Genomic DNA, 18,414 nt, shown 5'->3' on the forward strand with positions numbered 1-18,414 from the left:
TTGCTCACAATACTGCTGGAAAATACCCAAGATTTTAGTGTTTTCAAATAAATGTTTTGTGAGTACCTGAGACAGCAGGTTTATTTTTTGAAGCTTTACAATTTGTGGTGGTTCATTTATATGAAAAGGTTTCTTACATGAGATGTTTTAGTGTCAGTAATTTCCTGGATATAATACTGGTAAAATGACCTGTTTAATGATATAGGTATTAAAATGTCCAATGAAGAGTTAAACTTACTATTCACACTAAAAACTTATTTTCTAGTGCACCCTGTCTTTTATTTCTAAGAAGACATGCTGTTTTGTCTTTTATAAATATGCACTTTAAACAAAGTAAGTGAAAAATGGAAGTGTAACTAGATACTGCTTTTTATTGCCTGAATATTGCTAGTCATATAGTTCCATTTTCTAATTCCTATTATAGAGCCTTGTATAGACTAGTACTAAGGTTCTCTGTCTTTCAAGAATGAGAAGACCTTTTTAGTTGAATTTATTGGACCACATAGTGAAATACTAATTTTAGTCTCTGTTGATTGAAGAAATTGCATAATGACCCAAAGCTCCAAAAACCAATGTGAATTAAGTAATACTTTTTTTTTTTAATTTTTGGCTGCGTTGAGTCTTCGTTGATGCGAGCGGGCTTTCACTAGTTGCGGCGAGCGGGGACTACTCTTCGTTGCTGTGTGCAGACTTCTCATTGCAGTGGCTTCTCTTGTTGCGGAACACAGGCTTTAGGTGCGCGAGCTTCAGTAGTTGTGGCTCGCGGGCTCTAGAGCTCAGGCTCAGTAGTTGTGGCTCACTGGCTTCGTTGCTCCGTGGTGTGTGGGATTTTCCTGGACAAGGCTCGAACCCGTGTCCCCTGCGCTGGCAGGCGGATTCTTAACCACTGCGCCACCAGGGAAGTCCCAAAGTAATACTTTTAAATGAAAAGATTTCCTCTCACTGTTTATGAAAACTTTTTAAAAAAAATTAGTGCTGGCACATGATCCCATGGACTTGCTCTGTGCCTGAGAATTCTGGATTTTAGGTGGTCTGGGCCATGCCTAAGATATTCAGCAGTTCATTCCCAAATGAGTAACCCTTGAAGAGCAGCCTTGTGCAAGAAAAACATTATTTTATGCCTGTTACTCATATACTCTTTTTTTTCTGTTTAATTTGTGACTTGACAAAAATTCTAACCTACAGAAAATTTACAAGAATAGTACAAAGAATTCCTCTATATATTTTTCACCTAGATTCTTCAAATGTTAACATTTTACACCATTTGCATTTACCTTTTCTCTCTACATCTGTATTTTTTCCTTCAACTTTTTGTAAGTTGCAGACTTGACCTCCGTATACACCTGATTTTTTTCCTAAAAGCAAAGACTGTTTTGTTTTATGTCTATGTTTTCTGTAATCTGAAAAGTTTCTCAGTCTTTGTGTTGTTTCCTGATATTGACATTTTGAAGAATACTGCCAGTTATTCTGTGGAATGGCTCTCAATTTGGATGTTTGTTTTCTTGTTCTTGGAAGTATCACAGTGACGTGTATTCCTCTCAGTACATCATACCAGGAGGCACATGATGTTGATATATCCCATTACAAGTGATTTTAACATTGATCATTTGGTTAAGGTGGCATCTGCCAGTTTCTTCCTTTTGATTCGTATGTATCTTGTGGGAATGTACTTTGAAATGTATGGCAATGAAGGGTCTTGCAAGCTAACAAATTAGCCATGGCTGCTGGCAGAAGATAGACTCTGAGGTCAGAGCTAAAGGACTTTTGTACTCAGCGATAGTGGTAGTCAGTGTGTCAGTATTTCCTGTTTCCCCAGTTCAGTTCCCACAGGGTGCTGCAAACAGGGCCCGGTGACTCCTGCACAAGAGGAGTTGCGCTCCAGGAGGGGAACCCCAGGTTTAGGAAACGTTTATAAGGGGCCGTGAGCCCGCCTGACATGCGCCCAAGAAGGAGTCATTATCTTTTGTTATCCTGGACATGAAACAACCTGCCCTTTGCTCAGGAGAAAGACGCTATCTCTACCTTCAAGGCTGTTCAATATACAAATATCCTTGAAAGGAGACTGCAGAACAAAGGCATTCAGTGTCCCTGCTTGCAAGACATGGAGAAACATGAGAGATCCATGGTGAATTGTCTCCCAACAATAATATCCTGTTATTCTTGAAACTTTCACCCACTAGGTTTTGTTTGTTGTTTTTTTTTTCCTTAAATTTTACTGAAGTATAGTTGATTTACAATGTTGTGTTAGTTTCAGGTGTACAGCAGAGTGATTCGGTTATACATATATTCATTCTTTTTCTCACCTGCTAGTTTTTGCATCCATTGATAATTCTTGTTTGAATCAATTATTATGATTGTTGCCAAATAGTTAATTTTTAATTCCATCATTCCTTTTTGTTTATTAATTGCTTTTCCCTCTTTCCTGACTTATTCTCCATGTCCCTTACTCATGCCCTCTAGGATAACTTCCCAAGTAAACTACCTGAATGCAGGCCTTTTTATAAGAGTCTACATTTAAGAGAACTTGGGCTAAGTCACAAGGTACCTCAAACTCAGCATGTCTAACATTGAGTTAATTTTTCCTCTCTCATTTCTCCTTAAAAAAAAATTTTTTTTTGTTAACATTTGGCTATCAGTTTTTCAAGCCAGAAACATGTTTTTATTAATTCCTTCCTTCCTTCAGTTGTCACCAAGTTCTGTGGTTCTATCTCCTAGCTACCTATAGCTAACTATTGGTAATCAGTACTCTCTTATTCTATTACTACTGCTTTTGCTTGGGCTCTAATCAACTATTGTCTGGATTATCACCCTAGTCTTTCAACTGTTGTTTCCATTTTTTTTGGCCATGCTGAGCGGCATTTGGGATCTTAGTTCCCCGACCACGGATTGAACTCTTGTCCCCTGCAGTGGAAGCGCAGAGTCTTGACCACTGGACCACCAGGGAAGTCCTCCATTATTGTTTCTATCCAGTTTGTCTGTCACAAATTTGCCTGAGTAATCTTTCTAAAATACAAATATGATTATATTGATTTTTCTATTTAAAACCCTTCAGAGGCACCTCATAGCTCCTTACTATGGAAGACAAAGTTCTTCATGATCTTTCTTTTTAAGGTTGTCTTTCTTCTTCTCAAGGATCATCTTTTTACTCCAGCTGCCCTCTCCACTGGCTGCAAGTTACGTGCTAGAGCAGAGCTTGGCATATTTTCTTAAATGGCTAGATGGGAAATATTTTAGGCTTTGCAAGTGGCATATGATCCCTGTTGCATGCTTTTTTTTAAACCTTTAAAAATATAAAAACCATTCTTAGCTCATGGGCCATACAAAAATAGTCTGGGTTGGATTTGACTAACCGTAATTTGTGGGCCCCTCTTCTAGCCAAATAAAGCTAATGTCATATTTTTCATTAGTCTCTGCTCTTATATGTGCTGTTGGTTTGTGCTATTGGACTATCCCTCCTAAATAGCAGGCTTCTTCCCATCATCCTTCAAAATTTAGCTCAGATTAACTTCTTACTGAATACTTCAGTGCTCCTTCAAGCCATATGTTAATCATCCCCTTTACTTTGCTGCCTGTGTGCTTCACACATCCTTATGTTACTGCCCTCATTAGTGATGTAGTTATGTGTATACATGTGTTTGCCTCTTGCTAGAAGGAGCTCATTGATGAAAAACATACTTCATTGCTAAATCTTCCTGCTCCTAAATGTCTTTACTTGATTTGAATTGAAAGAAAAATTTAAAAATTGAAAGAAAAATGGGATGAAATAGTGTATGGCTGATTGAATACGCTAATAAAATATATCTAAAATGGTTATATTTTTCTAACTTTTAAAAACACAACTAATTAAAGAGGTTATTCTATTCTCTGGTAGATTTTTTCTCCTTCTTTATTTAAAAATTAACGTAAATTTAGGCTATGAAAGTACAGAGAGTAGTAGTAGAACCAATTCCTATGCAGCTGCCACCGTGGGTGCAAAATAGTTCCTGCAGTTGAAGTCCCTCTTTTTCCTTTTCTTCCTGGCATGTTTATCATTTCTATGCATAATTTTATACTTTTACCACATACTTAACTATACCTAAAACTGCAATATCGTTTTGTGTGCTGCTGACTTTAAAATAAATGATACACGCTGTTTTGCAACTTGTTTCTTGTTCTACATTGTTGTTTTGAGATTTATCCATGTTGATATATATATAATTTCAGTTAATTCATTTTGCTGCATGTCTTTAATTCTAACATGCACAATTTCTCCCATGTTTAACATCTTTGAAATTATGATACATCTTAATCAGTGTCTTACTTTTATAATTGGTATTTTTTCTTTTTTTGTGGTACATAACTGTATGGTGACTGTGCTATAAGCCACAGTCATTGTATATGTTGTATGAAAAAGCCACGCTACTATATCCATCCCTTTTCTGACAGGTTATTTCAAAATTTTATCATTGTGCTGCAGTGAACATTATTTTACCTGTTTTGTTGTACTTACGTGTGAGAGCTTCTCCAGGTAGGATATGTACCTGGGAGAAGACTTGCTAGATTATAGACCACATCCATTTTCAGCCTTGCTTTTTCTAAAGTGGTTGTACTTCTTACCCTACCTAGTCTATAAGAGTCTCTGCTGCCCTGCTCCTCTTCAGCATTGGGTGTTGTCCTACCTTTTGTCAGCCTGATGGGTTTAAAATGGCATCTTCCTGTAGTTTTAATTAGTATTTTTCTTATTACTAATGAGGTTGAAAAATTTTTTTAAAAAGCCTTTTGGCTTCTACTTCCTTACCTGTGAATTGCCAGCTCATACCTTCTACCCATTTTTTACTGTGTTTTGCTAAACACACTATGGCTTGTTTAGATCTTGTCAGTTATGTATGTTGCCAGTGTCTTCTCCATATCTGTGGCTTATCTTTACTGTATCATTTGATAAACAAAAGTTTTAATCAAGTCACATTTTCCAATCTCTTCCTCTTATAGTTTGTGCTTTTTGTATCTTGTTTAAAGAAAACCTTCCTTCCTTTCTATCAGAGGTTTGTGGTTTGTTAAAAATGTAACATAAATTTTAAACTGAAAGGGAAAGATTCCTCCCCTCCTCCCTTTTATATTTATCTTCTAGAAGGAAATTCTAGCACCTCAGTTGGAGAATAATTAGAGCCTGTGGGTGTGAAATTGTTTAAATGTAATGAGGGACAAATATAGCATTATAAACTTCTCATGATAAATTCACAGGTGGTCATTATAGGATAAAAATTTGGGAAATCACTAACTGGAGACAGTTTTGTGTCTTGTGTGTGTATTTTTTTTTTAATTAGTGAAGACTCTCTTTTTGGATGGGGTAGGGTGAAGTGGGTAAACATACCAAAGTGAAGCAGATGATTATCTGTTCAGTCCATGCAAGATGTAAAGGAGTTATATACATGGCTTTACCTTTGTAGGCTGTACATGTTAAAAAACAAATAAGGAGTGACTAAATTTTGGATAAACTAACTTGATTATTTAAAAAATAGTATCCCAGAATTTGAACGTACAAGTGAAAATTTATGAAAGAGTTTTCCATTGGATTTAATTAACAATTCTTCCATTTCTTCCACAAAATATGATCCGTTTCTTTGATGTTGTCAGAAAAAACATTGGTAGGTTCATATGTATTTTGTTATCATAAATTAAAGTTTGGGTACTAATGAAGGTATCTAGACTTTTCTTTTCCTTCAAGTAATTGAATCTTTAAACTTCAAACTTGCAACCTGAGAACGAGGCCAACCATCTGTTGTCAGGGATAAGTATGGTAAAGGTAGAATTAAAATATCTGAAAACATTATTTGATAATCACAGTGGATGTAGCTATGAGACATTAAAAAAGTGAATTTGATGTAACTTTCATAGATTATTAACTCATTTATCATTTGAACAATACGTTGAAAATTAGGTCAGTTAGTAGGAATTTAAACTTCAACCCAAATAATACAGCTTTTGGTTAAAGGTTTTCATTTGTGCTATCACCATAATTATTTCAGGAGCTGATTTTTTGGGGAAATATATACAACAAACTAACATTAATTTAAAGTTATACTTATGAACTAATCCAAGATAAAATGGTTAAAGGGGCATTACAGTAACAAATAGTTGTGCAATTTATAGCTTTGTTCAGTCGCTCTAAGTAAAAGTGTGATATTTGTGTTTAACATTCTTCTCTATATTTGAAGCCTTTCAGTTTTAAAGCTCTTAAGAAAAATGTCCTTTTATCCCTCAATAAAATGATGACAAATTTTCAGTTGAAACAGAAATGAAATTCTGATATTGTTTGCATTGTGTCCAGTTACAAGTATCAAAAAAATGATTCTGAATGAAACTTTATTGTAATGTCTTAATATCCTTTGAAAATATTCATATGCCTGAAAATATTTTAAAATGGAAAAAATGAAGCTTTTTCTAAGTATATTCATGAAAGCAAAATCTTTAAGTCTATGGATAAACCAAGCTGGAACAATCTATTATTTACATGAAACTAGATTATGGACAGTATTGTTACCTTGAAGATTTCCTTCTATCTCCTTTGATCTCTTTGCTTGTCAGACCTTATGAATCCAAGACATAGTCATTTGTACGGAAAATAGAGTTGTGATAAAACTGGTGTTTTCAATATCCTATAAAAAATAAGTGAAAAGATTTGAGACTATAATAGCTTGAGGCTTTCATTATTCATTTAACTCTGTGCTAGACTTTGTGAGGAATGCAGAAGTAGTGTAAGAACGGCATCATTTCTCTTTGGCCCACTACCTAGATGAAGTAGGTTGACCCTGCTGTTTTGCAAAAGATTTTCTGCAGTTTAAAAAAAAAAAAAAAATTAATTAATTAATTAATTTTTGGCTGTGTTGGGTCTTTGTTGCTGTGCGCGGGCTTTCTCTAGTTGCAGTGAGTGGGGGCTACTCCTCCTTGCGGTGCGCGGGCTTCTCATTGTCATGGCTTCTTGTTGTGGAACACGGGCTCTAGGCGCACAGGTTTCAGTAGTTGTGGCACGTGGGCTCAGTAGTTGTGGCTCGCAGGCTCTAGAGCTCAGGCTCAGTAGTTGTGGCGCACGGGCTTAGTTGTTCCGCAGCATGTGGGATCTTCCCGGACCAGGGCTTGAACCCGTGTCCCTTACATTGGCAGGCAGATTCTTAACTACTGCGCCACCAGGGAAGCCCAAGATTTTCTGCAGTTTTGAAAGTCATTCTAATGATGTGCAAACCTCCTTTCTTAGAATGGCTAAATTACTTCATTTGCATGTGTTAATAAAAATGCTTTTGTGAAGACCACCTTCCCCAAAGTACTTTTACTGAAAAAGTTTTGCCCTTTAATACTACCTCCCCTAAAGTGCTTCACTTCTTCAAAGTTCATCATACCTGAAATGTTTCAGGAAAAAGATTGAGAGCTACTGTATTCAGATTTAGAATTTTGGGTTCTTTTGCTCTTAAGCATCTTTAAAAATATTTTTGTGTGTTACATAAGAGAAGTGTTAATTTTGAATCTATTTTACTAGAAGGAGAGGAACTAGAATTTAGCAAGGAATATTGGGAGTTTGTGTGGTGGGAGATAATCAGAAAGAGATGGTAGATCAAAGGAAGAGATAATATTTTGAGGACAGAATGTGAAGTACTGTGTTGATACGGGCAGGTCAGATCTTGGGGTTTAATTGAGCTGAGGGAAGGAAAGAGGATTATGAGAGGTGACTGGATCCAATAAAGACCAGAATAGGATGATGAGGACTTGGTAGTAGGTCAAGAAGCACTGGCTTGTGTGTGTGGGGTGGTGGTGTTATTGTTTTATTTGGTTTTTAGCATGCTCACTGAGTTTTTACAAGGTACATTTCAGTCTTGTTGTCTTATGCTAATTATAGCATGCAGAAAGGCAGTTGTAATCATTGCTGAAAGGCAATTAATGTGTGATTTGACTAAAAACACATTATTCCATTAGTGAATTTAGTACTACTCTAGCTGTGTAGACATGATACCATTACTGTTTTCACACAGGATGATTCTTTAGCTCTTAGCTTTGAAGCTGGTAGATTAAAGGTGAATTTGTACATTTTACCTGATAAAGGGGTCTCAACTTTATTTTTGTTTCCTGTTCCATTCTATCTCCCTTTAAAGAGTGGTAATAAGTTCACTTTTGAAAGTGAACTGTACTTGTGTCTACTTATTTTAGTATAGCCTGGAAACAGAGTTGATGGGTGTGTTCAGAAAAGAAATCTTAATGCAGGGTTTTATGTAACAGAATCAGTCGTTTACCTTGATCTAGTGTAGCTGTTTGCTGATTGCCAGTTGAATGAAAATATTCCCTAAGGTAATGTTCATTGAGCTGATTTTTTTGTTTGTTGTATTGACAAGTCTTTTTTTTTTTTTTTAATTGTGTAGTACTGGCTGTGTATTTAATGTTTTGGTCTCTTATCCCTGTTTATTATGAGATAATCTTTTAGTGCCCTGAGCCTCTCTTTAGTTAAAGGAAACCTTTTTCCTGTGTTTTTAGAAGGGTTTTGTTTTGTTTTGATTTATTTCTTCTTGTAGATCTTTAGAAATCTTCAATACTGATCACATTTCCATATTTGTATCTTAATTTAAAACTTGATTTAAAAAAATTATTTATCTATTTATTTTTGGCTGCATTGGGTCTTCATTGCTGCCCGTGGACTTTCTCTAGTTGTGGTGAGAGAGGACTACTCTTCGTTGCGGTGCACGGACTTCTCATTGCGGTGGCTTCTTTTGTTGTGGAGCGTGGGCTCTAGGCACGTGGGCTTCAGTAGTTGTGGCGCGTGGGCTCAGTAGTTGTGGCATGTGGGCTCCAGAGTACAGGCTCAGTAGTTGTGGTGCACGGACTTAGTTGCTCTGCCGCATGTGGGATCCTCCGGACCAGGGCTTGAACCCGTGTCCCCTGCATTGGCAGGTGGATTCTTAGCCACTGCGCCACCAGGGAAGTCCCTAAAACTTGATGTTTTTAGTAATTTAAGAATTTCTATACTTTTCAGTGATGGTCTGAAAGAAGGGGGTTTGTTCAGTAATCACTTGGGAATGGGTTTCTGTAGAGCTCAGTCTTAAGTGTAATGTTTAATATTCATCGATAACTCAAATGAAAAAATACAAAGTTTACGTGTTATAGCTACTGATGACATCAAGCTCTAGGTGTTAGTGCAGCCAATATTGATGAAGAATTAGATTAAAAAAAATGGAGATTTGAAAACCACAGTAAGATACCTCTTCATACCCATTAGGATGGCTATTGTTAAAAAAGAAGAAAGAAGAAAATAACAAGCATTGGCAGAGATATGGAGAAATTGGAACCCTTGTGCACTACGGGTTGGAGTGTAAAATGGTGCAGCTGCTATGGAAAACAGTCTAGTGATTCCTCAAATTAAAAATGGAATTACCGGGCTTCCCTGGTGGCACAGTGGTTGAGAGTCCACCTGCCGATGCAGGGGACACGGGTTCGTGCCCTGGTCTGGGAAGGGCCCACATGCCGCGGAGCGGCTAGGGCCATGAGCCATGGCCACTGAGCCTGCGCGTCCGGAGCCTGTGCTCTGCAACAGGAGAGGCCACAACAGTGAGAGGCCCGCGTACCGCAAAAAAAAAAAAAAGGAATTACCGTGGTAATTCCCTGGTGGACCAGTGGTTAGGACTCTGCACTTTCACTGCCAAGCTCACGGGTTCGATCCCTGGTTGGGGAACTAAGATCCTGTAACCCGTGTGGTGCTGCCTAAAACAAAACAAAGCAAAAAACAAAGGAATTACCTTATAATCCAGCAATTCCTCTTCTGGCTATATATACAAAAGAATTGCAAACAAGGTCTTGCAGAGATGTTTGTACATCCATGTTCACAGCTGCATTAGTCACAATAGTTGAATGGTAGAAGCAACCCAAATACTTTTTGATGACTGAATGGATAAACAAAATATGGCATAAACATGCAATGGGAAATTACTTAGCGTTAAAAAGGAAGGAGATTCTGACACATGCTGCAACATGGATGAACCTTGAAGACATGCTGAGTGGAATAAGCCAGTTATAAAAGGACAAATATTGTATAATTAAACTTATAGGGGGTACCTAGAGTAGTCAAATTTGTAGATACAGAGTGTAGAAAGGTGGTTGCCAGGGGCTAGTGGGAGGGGACAATGGACAGTTGTTTTAGTTTTAGTTTTCAGAGTGGGAGGGAAAGTTCTGGAGGTGGAAAATGGTGATGGTTGCACAACAGTGTGAATGACCTTAATGCCACTGAGCTGTGCACTTAAAAATGATACATTTTATGTTATGTATGTATATTTTACCACAGTTTTTTAAGGAAAAAAAGTTAAAAAATTGAGATTTGAACAAGTAGAAGAAGAAAGTTGAGTGAGGAGAATGCAAGGCATTATTTACCTTTAATTAAATGTATTTGTGATATCACAGGATATTTTAAAGAAGAACCTGATTATATACAGGGCTATGTATAAGTTTGGCAGAAGATGATCCAGAACTTTGATATTGGCTAATAAATTGAATATAAGATAGTCTAAGTATTTCTATCTCTGCTACCTCCCTCTGTTTTCAGAAGGCCTGATATTGTGTGTAATAAGAAAAAAAAAAAAAAGAAGAAACCGTATCTTTATGGTTAGTGGTGGTTTAGTTATCAACATTGGTTACATTGCTGTTTTGGTAATTGTAACAGGATGTGAAGAATTTGAATAGAATTCAGATGAGTCTTAAAGTTTTTTTAGAGGCTTGGAAAAATAAGGCCTGTTAAAGTACCTGAGATTATTAAGCCTGAGGAATGGAAACTTAACGGTTACTCTGACAGGAGTCTTTTTTTTTTTTTAATAAATTTATTTTATTTATTTATTTTTGGCTGCATTGGGTCTTCATTGCTGTGCATGGGCTTTCTCCAGTTGAGATGAGCGGGGATTACTCTTCGTTGCGGTGCGCAGGCTTCTTATTGCGGTGGCTTCTTTGTTGCGGAGCGTGGGCACTGTGAGCCTGGGCTTCTGTAATTGCAGCACACGGGCTGAGTAGTTGTGGCTCATCACGGGCTTAGTTGTTCCACAGCATGTGGGATCTTCCCGGACCAGGGCTCGAACCCTTGTCCCCTGAATTGGCAGGCAGATTCTTAACCACTGTGCCACCAGAGAAGTCCCTAACAGGAGTCTTGACTGTCCTTGGAGTGATTTTATAGGCAGTTCCAGCTCACAAAAGGGTGGTATTTCAAAACTTCATTTCTTAGTCAGTTGGTAAGAACAAATGATAAAGTCATGAAATATAACTGCAGAGGTATAACAGTATATATTGCAATGAAAAATAATAGGAAATATGTAGTATTGTACTGATTCAGTGTTTTGGACTCTGGACTTAGCAGCTTCTCAGAGTACTAACTATACTCTGTAAATTCCATAAACACCAAATATAAGATACTCAGGTCAGGAGTTAATCTGATGGAGGGTGGGAGAAGGGAAAGACTTAATATCTGTGGTAGGGAGTCACAGTAGTCAAGTTAATTAGTAATTTAGAGTTCTTTTCTTGTTGTCTGTTATAACAACTATCTCCAGCATTACCCCCTCACCCACTTCTTATGTGCTATGTAAATTATGTGACATTCCTACTCCGTGTTTATTTTCTAAAGTTTTCTTTGAAGTTGGTCCCACAGAGTACAGTGGTTGGTGAGGGGTAATTACTTTTTCTAAGCTTCCTTTAGTTGGCCCTGGTTGGAACCTTTGGGCTGTTTGCCTTCCAGCTTGGCATGTTGGAAAAGAAAAGGTGGGGACAGCTGGATTCAGAAATTGCAGTAGTTTTGTTTTGTTTTTTTAATGTATTTATTTATTATTTATTTATGTCTGTGTTGGGTCTTCGTTTCTGTGCATGGGCTTTCTCTAGTTGTGGCAAGCGGGGGCCACTCTTCATCGTGGTGCGCAGGCCTCTCACTATCGCGGCCTCTGTTGTTGCAGAGCACAGACGCCAGATGTGCAGGCTCAGTAATTGTGGCTCACGGGCCCAGTTGCTACGCGGCATGTGGGATCTTCCCAGACCAGGGCTCGAACCTGTGTCCCCTGCATTGGCAGGCAGATTCTGAACCACTGCGCCACCAGGGAAGCCCCAAGAAATGCAGTATTTTTTTTTTTTTTAAATCTCTAGGTCAGTTACTTGGATCTCAGCTGTTGTTCACATAACACCTTTATTTAACGTGGCATGGATTGGCCTAGTGTGGTATGCATTTTATTCCCTAGGACTTCATCCTGATTTTTCAGACTTGAGGGCCCTGAAGTGGTAGGACTTGAATTTGCCTAGGGTTTTGTACAGATGAGATCATTGGTTCTCAGTAGTGTGAATAGGTAGTGTGAATCTGTCAATAAATGGCCTTGAGAACTTGTATACATACAGATACCTGAACCTCACCACAGATTTACTGAATCAGAATTTTTCTGGAGTTTTAAATATATGTTTACTTAAGTTTTTGTTTTTAAACATTTTTTTAAAATTATTTATTTATTTATTTTGTCTGTGCAGGGTCTTAGTGTGGCACGCAGGACCTTTGTTGTAGCATGTTTAGTTGCGGTATGTGGGATCTTGAGTACGGCATACATACTTCTTAGTTGCGGCATGTGGACTCTTAGTTGCAGCATGCGAACTCTTAGTTGCGCCATATGTGTGGGATCTAGTTCCCTAACCGGGGATTGAACCCGGGCCCCTGCATTGGGAGTGCGGAGTCTTACCCACTGGACCACCAGGGAAGTCCCTTACTTAACTTTTTATTAAGGAAAAATGTATACATGTTCAAAAGTAGACAGGATAGTATAATGAACCCCTTTTTATTCACTATCAAGCTCCTATGATGAATAATTTATGGCTAATTTCATTTTATCTATATCCCCATCCACTTTATCTGTTATTTTGAAGCATATCCCAGATATATTATTTCATCTTGAAATTGTTTCATCTGTATGTTTTAATAGATTTCCCAGATGATTAAAAAACTTTTTTGAACAGGTAACACAGGTACATAGTAAAAAATAAGGTGGTAAAAAGGACATACAGTGTAAAGTCAATCTTTCTCATTGCCCCCAGTATTCTTGTTATTTTTCTCTAAGGCGGAGAAACCTACAGCTTCTTTATGTATGTACACAAATTAATGTATGTGCAAAAATATTGATAATATAATTCCCCTTATTAAACACACGTGGTAATATCTGTTGTAAAGTACACATTTTTCTGAATTTTGCCTTTTTCATGAAACAATATTATCTTGGGAATCAGGTTATAGCAGGGTAAAAAGATTGTTTTCATTGTTTTTTTTTAAGACTCTGGTTGGTCTGTGTATCAGAGTGTATCTAACTGATGCCTTTTGGATGGATGCTTAGGTTGTTTCCAGTGTTGTGTTTCTTTACAAACAGTGCTGCATGACTGTCTTGTACTGTATCTGAGTTATCTGATTCTTGATCAGAGAACATATCCATTTGCAATTTTGTTAGGTATTGCCAAATTTCTTTCCCACCATCTATGTATAGTATGTAGGGTTCTCCAGGCTCACCAGTTCCATTTTAAAAATGATTTTCATGTGTCTCCTGTTTATGTTCATGTTCTTCTTTAAATCCATCAGTATATTTATAAGAGCTGTTTTAGAAACTCTTGTTTGTGAGTTTCATCATCTGTCATTGTGTCTGTTTCTATGGGTGTGGGTCACAGAAGTGCTTTGAAATAAGGAGAATCATGATAATGTTAAGTTGTTGAAGATGAGGTTGGGGAGCTTCACAGTGTTAAGTGAGTTAGAGAGTGAGCTTGATATGTTTAGAATGAGTTTTTGATGTGGCTTGGCCTCATTAAAAAGATGATAATTGGTGGAGTTTTGAAACCTCCCCTGAGTAAAAGTATAGAATAGATGCCAACAAGATTTTAAGAAAATGGATGAAAAGGTTTGGAACTCCAGGATTTCAATTTACGATTTTCTCTTACACATTGAACAACAAATCTTAATTTGTGTAATAAGGTTTTGTAGCTGATTTCTTGCCAAAGCCAGGTCAACTTAGGAAAGTGGTAGGTTGTAACAAGAATTGTTTATGAAGTTGAAGGAGGCATAAATTTATGCCTTTTACCTGAAGGGGCATTGTATTTTCCTGCTCCTTTTACTACACCCTAGCTGTGTGACTTTGAACCAATTACCTAGTCCCTCTGAGCTTTAGTTTCCTTAACAGCAAATTGGTACTAAGTAAAATACTGCAAATAAAGCATTTGTTAAACTGTTGCATAGTAGGTGGTAGCTCTTATTATTTTAAATATTATATATATTACATATAGTGATGGCAATCTGTTGTTTTTGAGTTAAAGAATTGATGTTTGATTTGTTAAAATGGTAGGAGACTGCCCAGAATATGATACAGATTTTTAAATTGTGGAGAACGGAAATATTTTGAAGTTAATTCAACCAACCAACATTTATTGAAAACCAACTCTATATTATGAGTACTTTGTTTCAGATCTAGTGTGAAAGACTGTTGTATGTGCTGACAGTTACAGTGTAATGTCAGGCATGTCATATCATGAATGCTAATTAGAGGAATATGTAAGCTTCTATGAGAGCACTGAATGCCCAATTCTGCCTGGAGGGTGAGTGTGGGTGTTCCAGGCAAGGCTTCATCAAGAAGGTGTTGTACAATGGAATATTACTCAGCCATTAAAAAGAATGAAATAATGCCATTTGCAGCAACATAGATGGACCTGAAAATTGTCATACTGAGTGAAGTAAGTCAGAAAGAGAAATATCATAAGATATCGCTTACATGTGGAATCTTAAAAAAAAAAAAAAAAAGATGAACTTATTTACAAAACAGAAACAGACTCACAGACTTAGAGAATGAACTTATGATTACCAGGGGGGAATGGGTAGTTAGGGAGTTTGGGATTGACATGTATAAACTGCTATATTTAAAATGGATAACCAACAAGGACCTACTGTATAGCACAGGGAACACTGCTCAATATTATGTAACAGCATAAATAGGAAAAGAATTTGAAAAAGAGTAGATACATGTATAACTGAATCACTTTGCTGTAAACCTGAAACTAACACAACATTGTTAATCAACTATACTCCAATATAAAATAGAAAGTCTAAAAAAAAAAAAAAAAAGGTATTGTCTCAGGAATTCCCTGGCGGTCCAGTGGTTAGGATTCAGTGCTTTCACTGCTGAGGGCCTGGGTTCAATCCCTGGTTGGAGGACTAAGATCCCACAAGCCAGAAAAAGAAAAAAAATGTATCACTTTGATTTGAATGTAAAGGAGTTTGCTACAAGGGTGGATGTGGAAAATGACATTAAGTAAAGAGGACATTGTGAAAACGAACTCTATCTGGCTTACATACTTATTTTTACAATTGATTTTTTTTTCTCCCTGAGGCAGTTCTGGAGCTTTAGGTTTATGGAATGTAACTACATTTATGTAATATATATTTTCGTTTTTGGTCATTGGTTCATAAATGATATATTGGTAATAGAATGTTTTACTTTTGCCAAATGTGTACAGTTTAAGGATCTGTACCTTTTCTTTTGGAGGGAAATTGGTTGGTACAGTTCTTAGGGCATATCTTGGCCATTGTAGCTTAGCAGTAAGTATTTATTGATTAAATGAATGCACTCAGCTGTTTAGTCCCGACCTTTCATGCAATACACAAAATATCTGAAGTACTAAGTAACTAAAATGGAGCATTGAAAATGTTTTTCTCCTCCAAGGGGAAAAAATCTTAATGGAATTTAACTGTTTTTATAAATTATGGACTGGATCCTTAAATGTTTTCTTCATGAGATTTAAAAAATGAAATTTTTGTAGCTAACATGGCCGTTTTTTTCTTTTGCAGGTATGGCCTCACAAGTCTTGGTCTACCCACCGTATATTTATCAAACTCAGTCAAGTGCCTTTTGTAGTGTGAAGAAACTCAAAGTAGAGCCAAGCAGTTGTGTATTCCAGGAAAGAAACTATCCACGGACCTATGTGAATGGTAGAAACGTTGGAAATTCTCATCCTCCCACGAAGGGTAGTGCTTTTCAGACAAAGATACCATTTAACAGACCTCGAGGACACAACCTTTCATTGCAGACAAGTGCTGTTGTTTTAAAAAGCACTGCGGGTGCTACAAAGGTTATAGCAGCTCAGGCGCAGCAAACTCAAGTGGAGGCACCTCAGATTGGGGCGTGGCGACACAGGTTGAATTTCCTAGAAGGCCCCCAGCGATGTGGATTGAAGCGCAAGAGTGAGGAGTTGGATAATCATAGCGCAATGCAGATTGTGGATGAGTTGTCCATACTTCCTGCAATGTTGCAAACCAACATGGGAAATCCAGTGACAGTTGTGACAGCTACCACAGGAACAAAACAGAATTGTACCACTGGAGAAGGTGACTATCAGTTAGTACAGCATGAAGTCTTATGCTCCATGAAAAATACTTATGAAGTCCTTGATTTTCTTGGTCGAGGCACTTTTGGCCAGGTAGTCAAATGCTGGAAAAGAGGGACAAATGAAATTGTAGCAATCAAAATTTTGAAGAACCACCCTTCTTATGCACGTCAAGGTCAGATAGAAGTGAGCATATTAGCAAGGCTCAGTACTGAAAATGCTGATGAATATAACTTTGTACGAGCTTATGAATGCTTTCAGCACCGTAACCATACTTGTTTAGTCTTTGAGATGCTGGAACAAAACTTGTATGACTTTCTGAAACAAAATAAGTTCAGTCCTCTGCCACTAAAAGTAATTCGACCCATTCTTCAGCAAGTGGCCACTGCACTGAAAAAATTGAAAAGTCTTGGTTTAATTCACGCAGACCTCAAACCAGAGAATATTATGTTGGTGGATCCTGTTCGACAGCCATATAGGGTTAAAGTAATAGACTTTGGGTCTGCCAGTCACGTATCAAAGACTGTTTGTTCAACATATCTGCAATCTCGGTACTACAGGTAGGTGACAACTATTTTTTGGTTATTTGTTAAATGTTGAATTTTTGCTGAATGAAATAATTTTGTGTGTGTATGTGGTGAAAAAGACTGCTTCGGATAAATAGAGATCAGGATAAGTTCAGTTTAGGCTTGAGGTTTTAAAAATCTAGGCATACATAAAAAGGAACGAAATTGAGTTATTTGTGGTGAGGTGGATGGACCTAGAGACCATCATACAGAGTAAAGTAAGTCAGAAAGAGAAAAACAAATACCGTATGCTAACACATATATATGGAATCTAAAAAAAACAGAAGGTTCTGAAGAACCTAGGGGCAGGACAGGAATAAAGACACAGACGTAGAGAATGGACTTGAAGACACAGGTGGGGAAAGGGGAGCTGGGATGAAGTGAGAGAGTGGCATGGACATTTTTCACTACCAGATGTAAAATAGATAGCTAGTGGGAAGCAGCCGCATAGCACAGGGAGATCAGCTCGTGACCACCTAGAGGGGTGGGATAGGGAGGGTGGGAGGGAGACGCAAGAGGGAGGGGATATGGGGATATATGTGTATGTATAGCTGATTCACTTTGTTGTACAGTAAAAACTAACACAACATTATGAAGGAATTATACTCCAAAAACGATGTAAAGAAAACCCCCCAAAACACAAGAGAAGGCAGGAAAAGAAACAAAGGACAGAGGGAACAAGTGAACTCATACTAAAAAGAAAAAAATTTAGGCATAAAATCTGCTCAAGCAGAATAGAAATTGCTACAGCAAAGTTCTGTGCTAAAGACATTGGTTATTTTTATTGTTAATAGAGGACCTGAAGGAATAATAGGTGATCAGTGATAATTAAACAGAAGTCTAAATATTGAGAAAGGGTTTATAGTAATTTTTGTACATATCTTTGGGCACTTTTCAGCACTTAAGAGAGCTAGCTTTTTAATGACACATCTGATGTAACTGAACATTTAGAAAAGTTATAAAAATTCAGATTAGTGATTTTAAGATTTAAACACACTTCCGCGGCTGCCACAAATGTTCAGGCCACTTTTTCATAACAAGTTTTAGTATGGTCTTTCCATATATGCTTTAGGTAAATGTTGTTTTGGTGTTGGTGCTATGGGTGGAATTTGAAGAAGAAAATAATTTCTGTGTACTACAGCCTGGAGTACAATAGATGGTCTTGAGCGTAGCTAATGATTACTATGATTCAAAATATTGTCTTTAGTTTGTAAATGTTTTTGAATTCATAGTATTTTTTTTAAATTTATTTTTGGCTGCGTTGGGTCTTCGTTGCTGTGTGCAGGCTTTCTCTAGTTGCGATGAGTGGGGGCTACTCTTCATTGCAGTGCACGAGCTGCCCATTGCGGTGGCTTCTCTCGTTGGCGGAGCACGGGCTCTAGGCCTGCGCGCTCAGCAGTTGTGGCTCACGGGCTCTAGAGTGCAGTCTCAGTAGTTGTGGCACACGGGCTTAGTTGCTTGGCGGCATGTGGGATCT

The 18,414-nt window shown here is 37.5% G+C and overlaps 1 protein-coding gene across 3 annotated transcripts in view; it reads left to right on the forward strand.

Annotated features, from left to right (window-relative positions):
* Positions 1 to 18,414, forward strand: part of HIPK3 (homeodomain interacting protein kinase 3) — a 94,138-nt gene that overhangs the window by 12,459 nt on the left and 63,265 nt on the right. For all 3 annotated transcript variants that reach the window (XM_024752623.1, XM_024752625.1, XM_024752624.1), the window contains exon 2: positions 15,836 to 16,931. In XM_024752623.1, coding sequence (XP_024608391.1) covers positions 15,838 to 16,931 — 1,094 coding nt within the window. In that variant the 5' untranslated portion in view covers positions 15,836 to 15,837. The remainder of the gene's footprint in view (positions 1 to 15,835; positions 16,932 to 18,414) is intronic.

The sequence above is a fragment of the Neophocaena asiaeorientalis genome, unplaced genomic scaffold, assembly GCF_003031525.2.
Source record: "Neophocaena asiaeorientalis asiaeorientalis breed wild unplaced genomic scaffold, Neophocaena_asiaeorientalis_V1.1 scaffold196, whole genome shotgun sequence".
Taxonomy (NCBI): domain Eukaryota; kingdom Metazoa; phylum Chordata; class Mammalia; order Artiodactyla; family Phocoenidae; genus Neophocaena; species Neophocaena asiaeorientalis.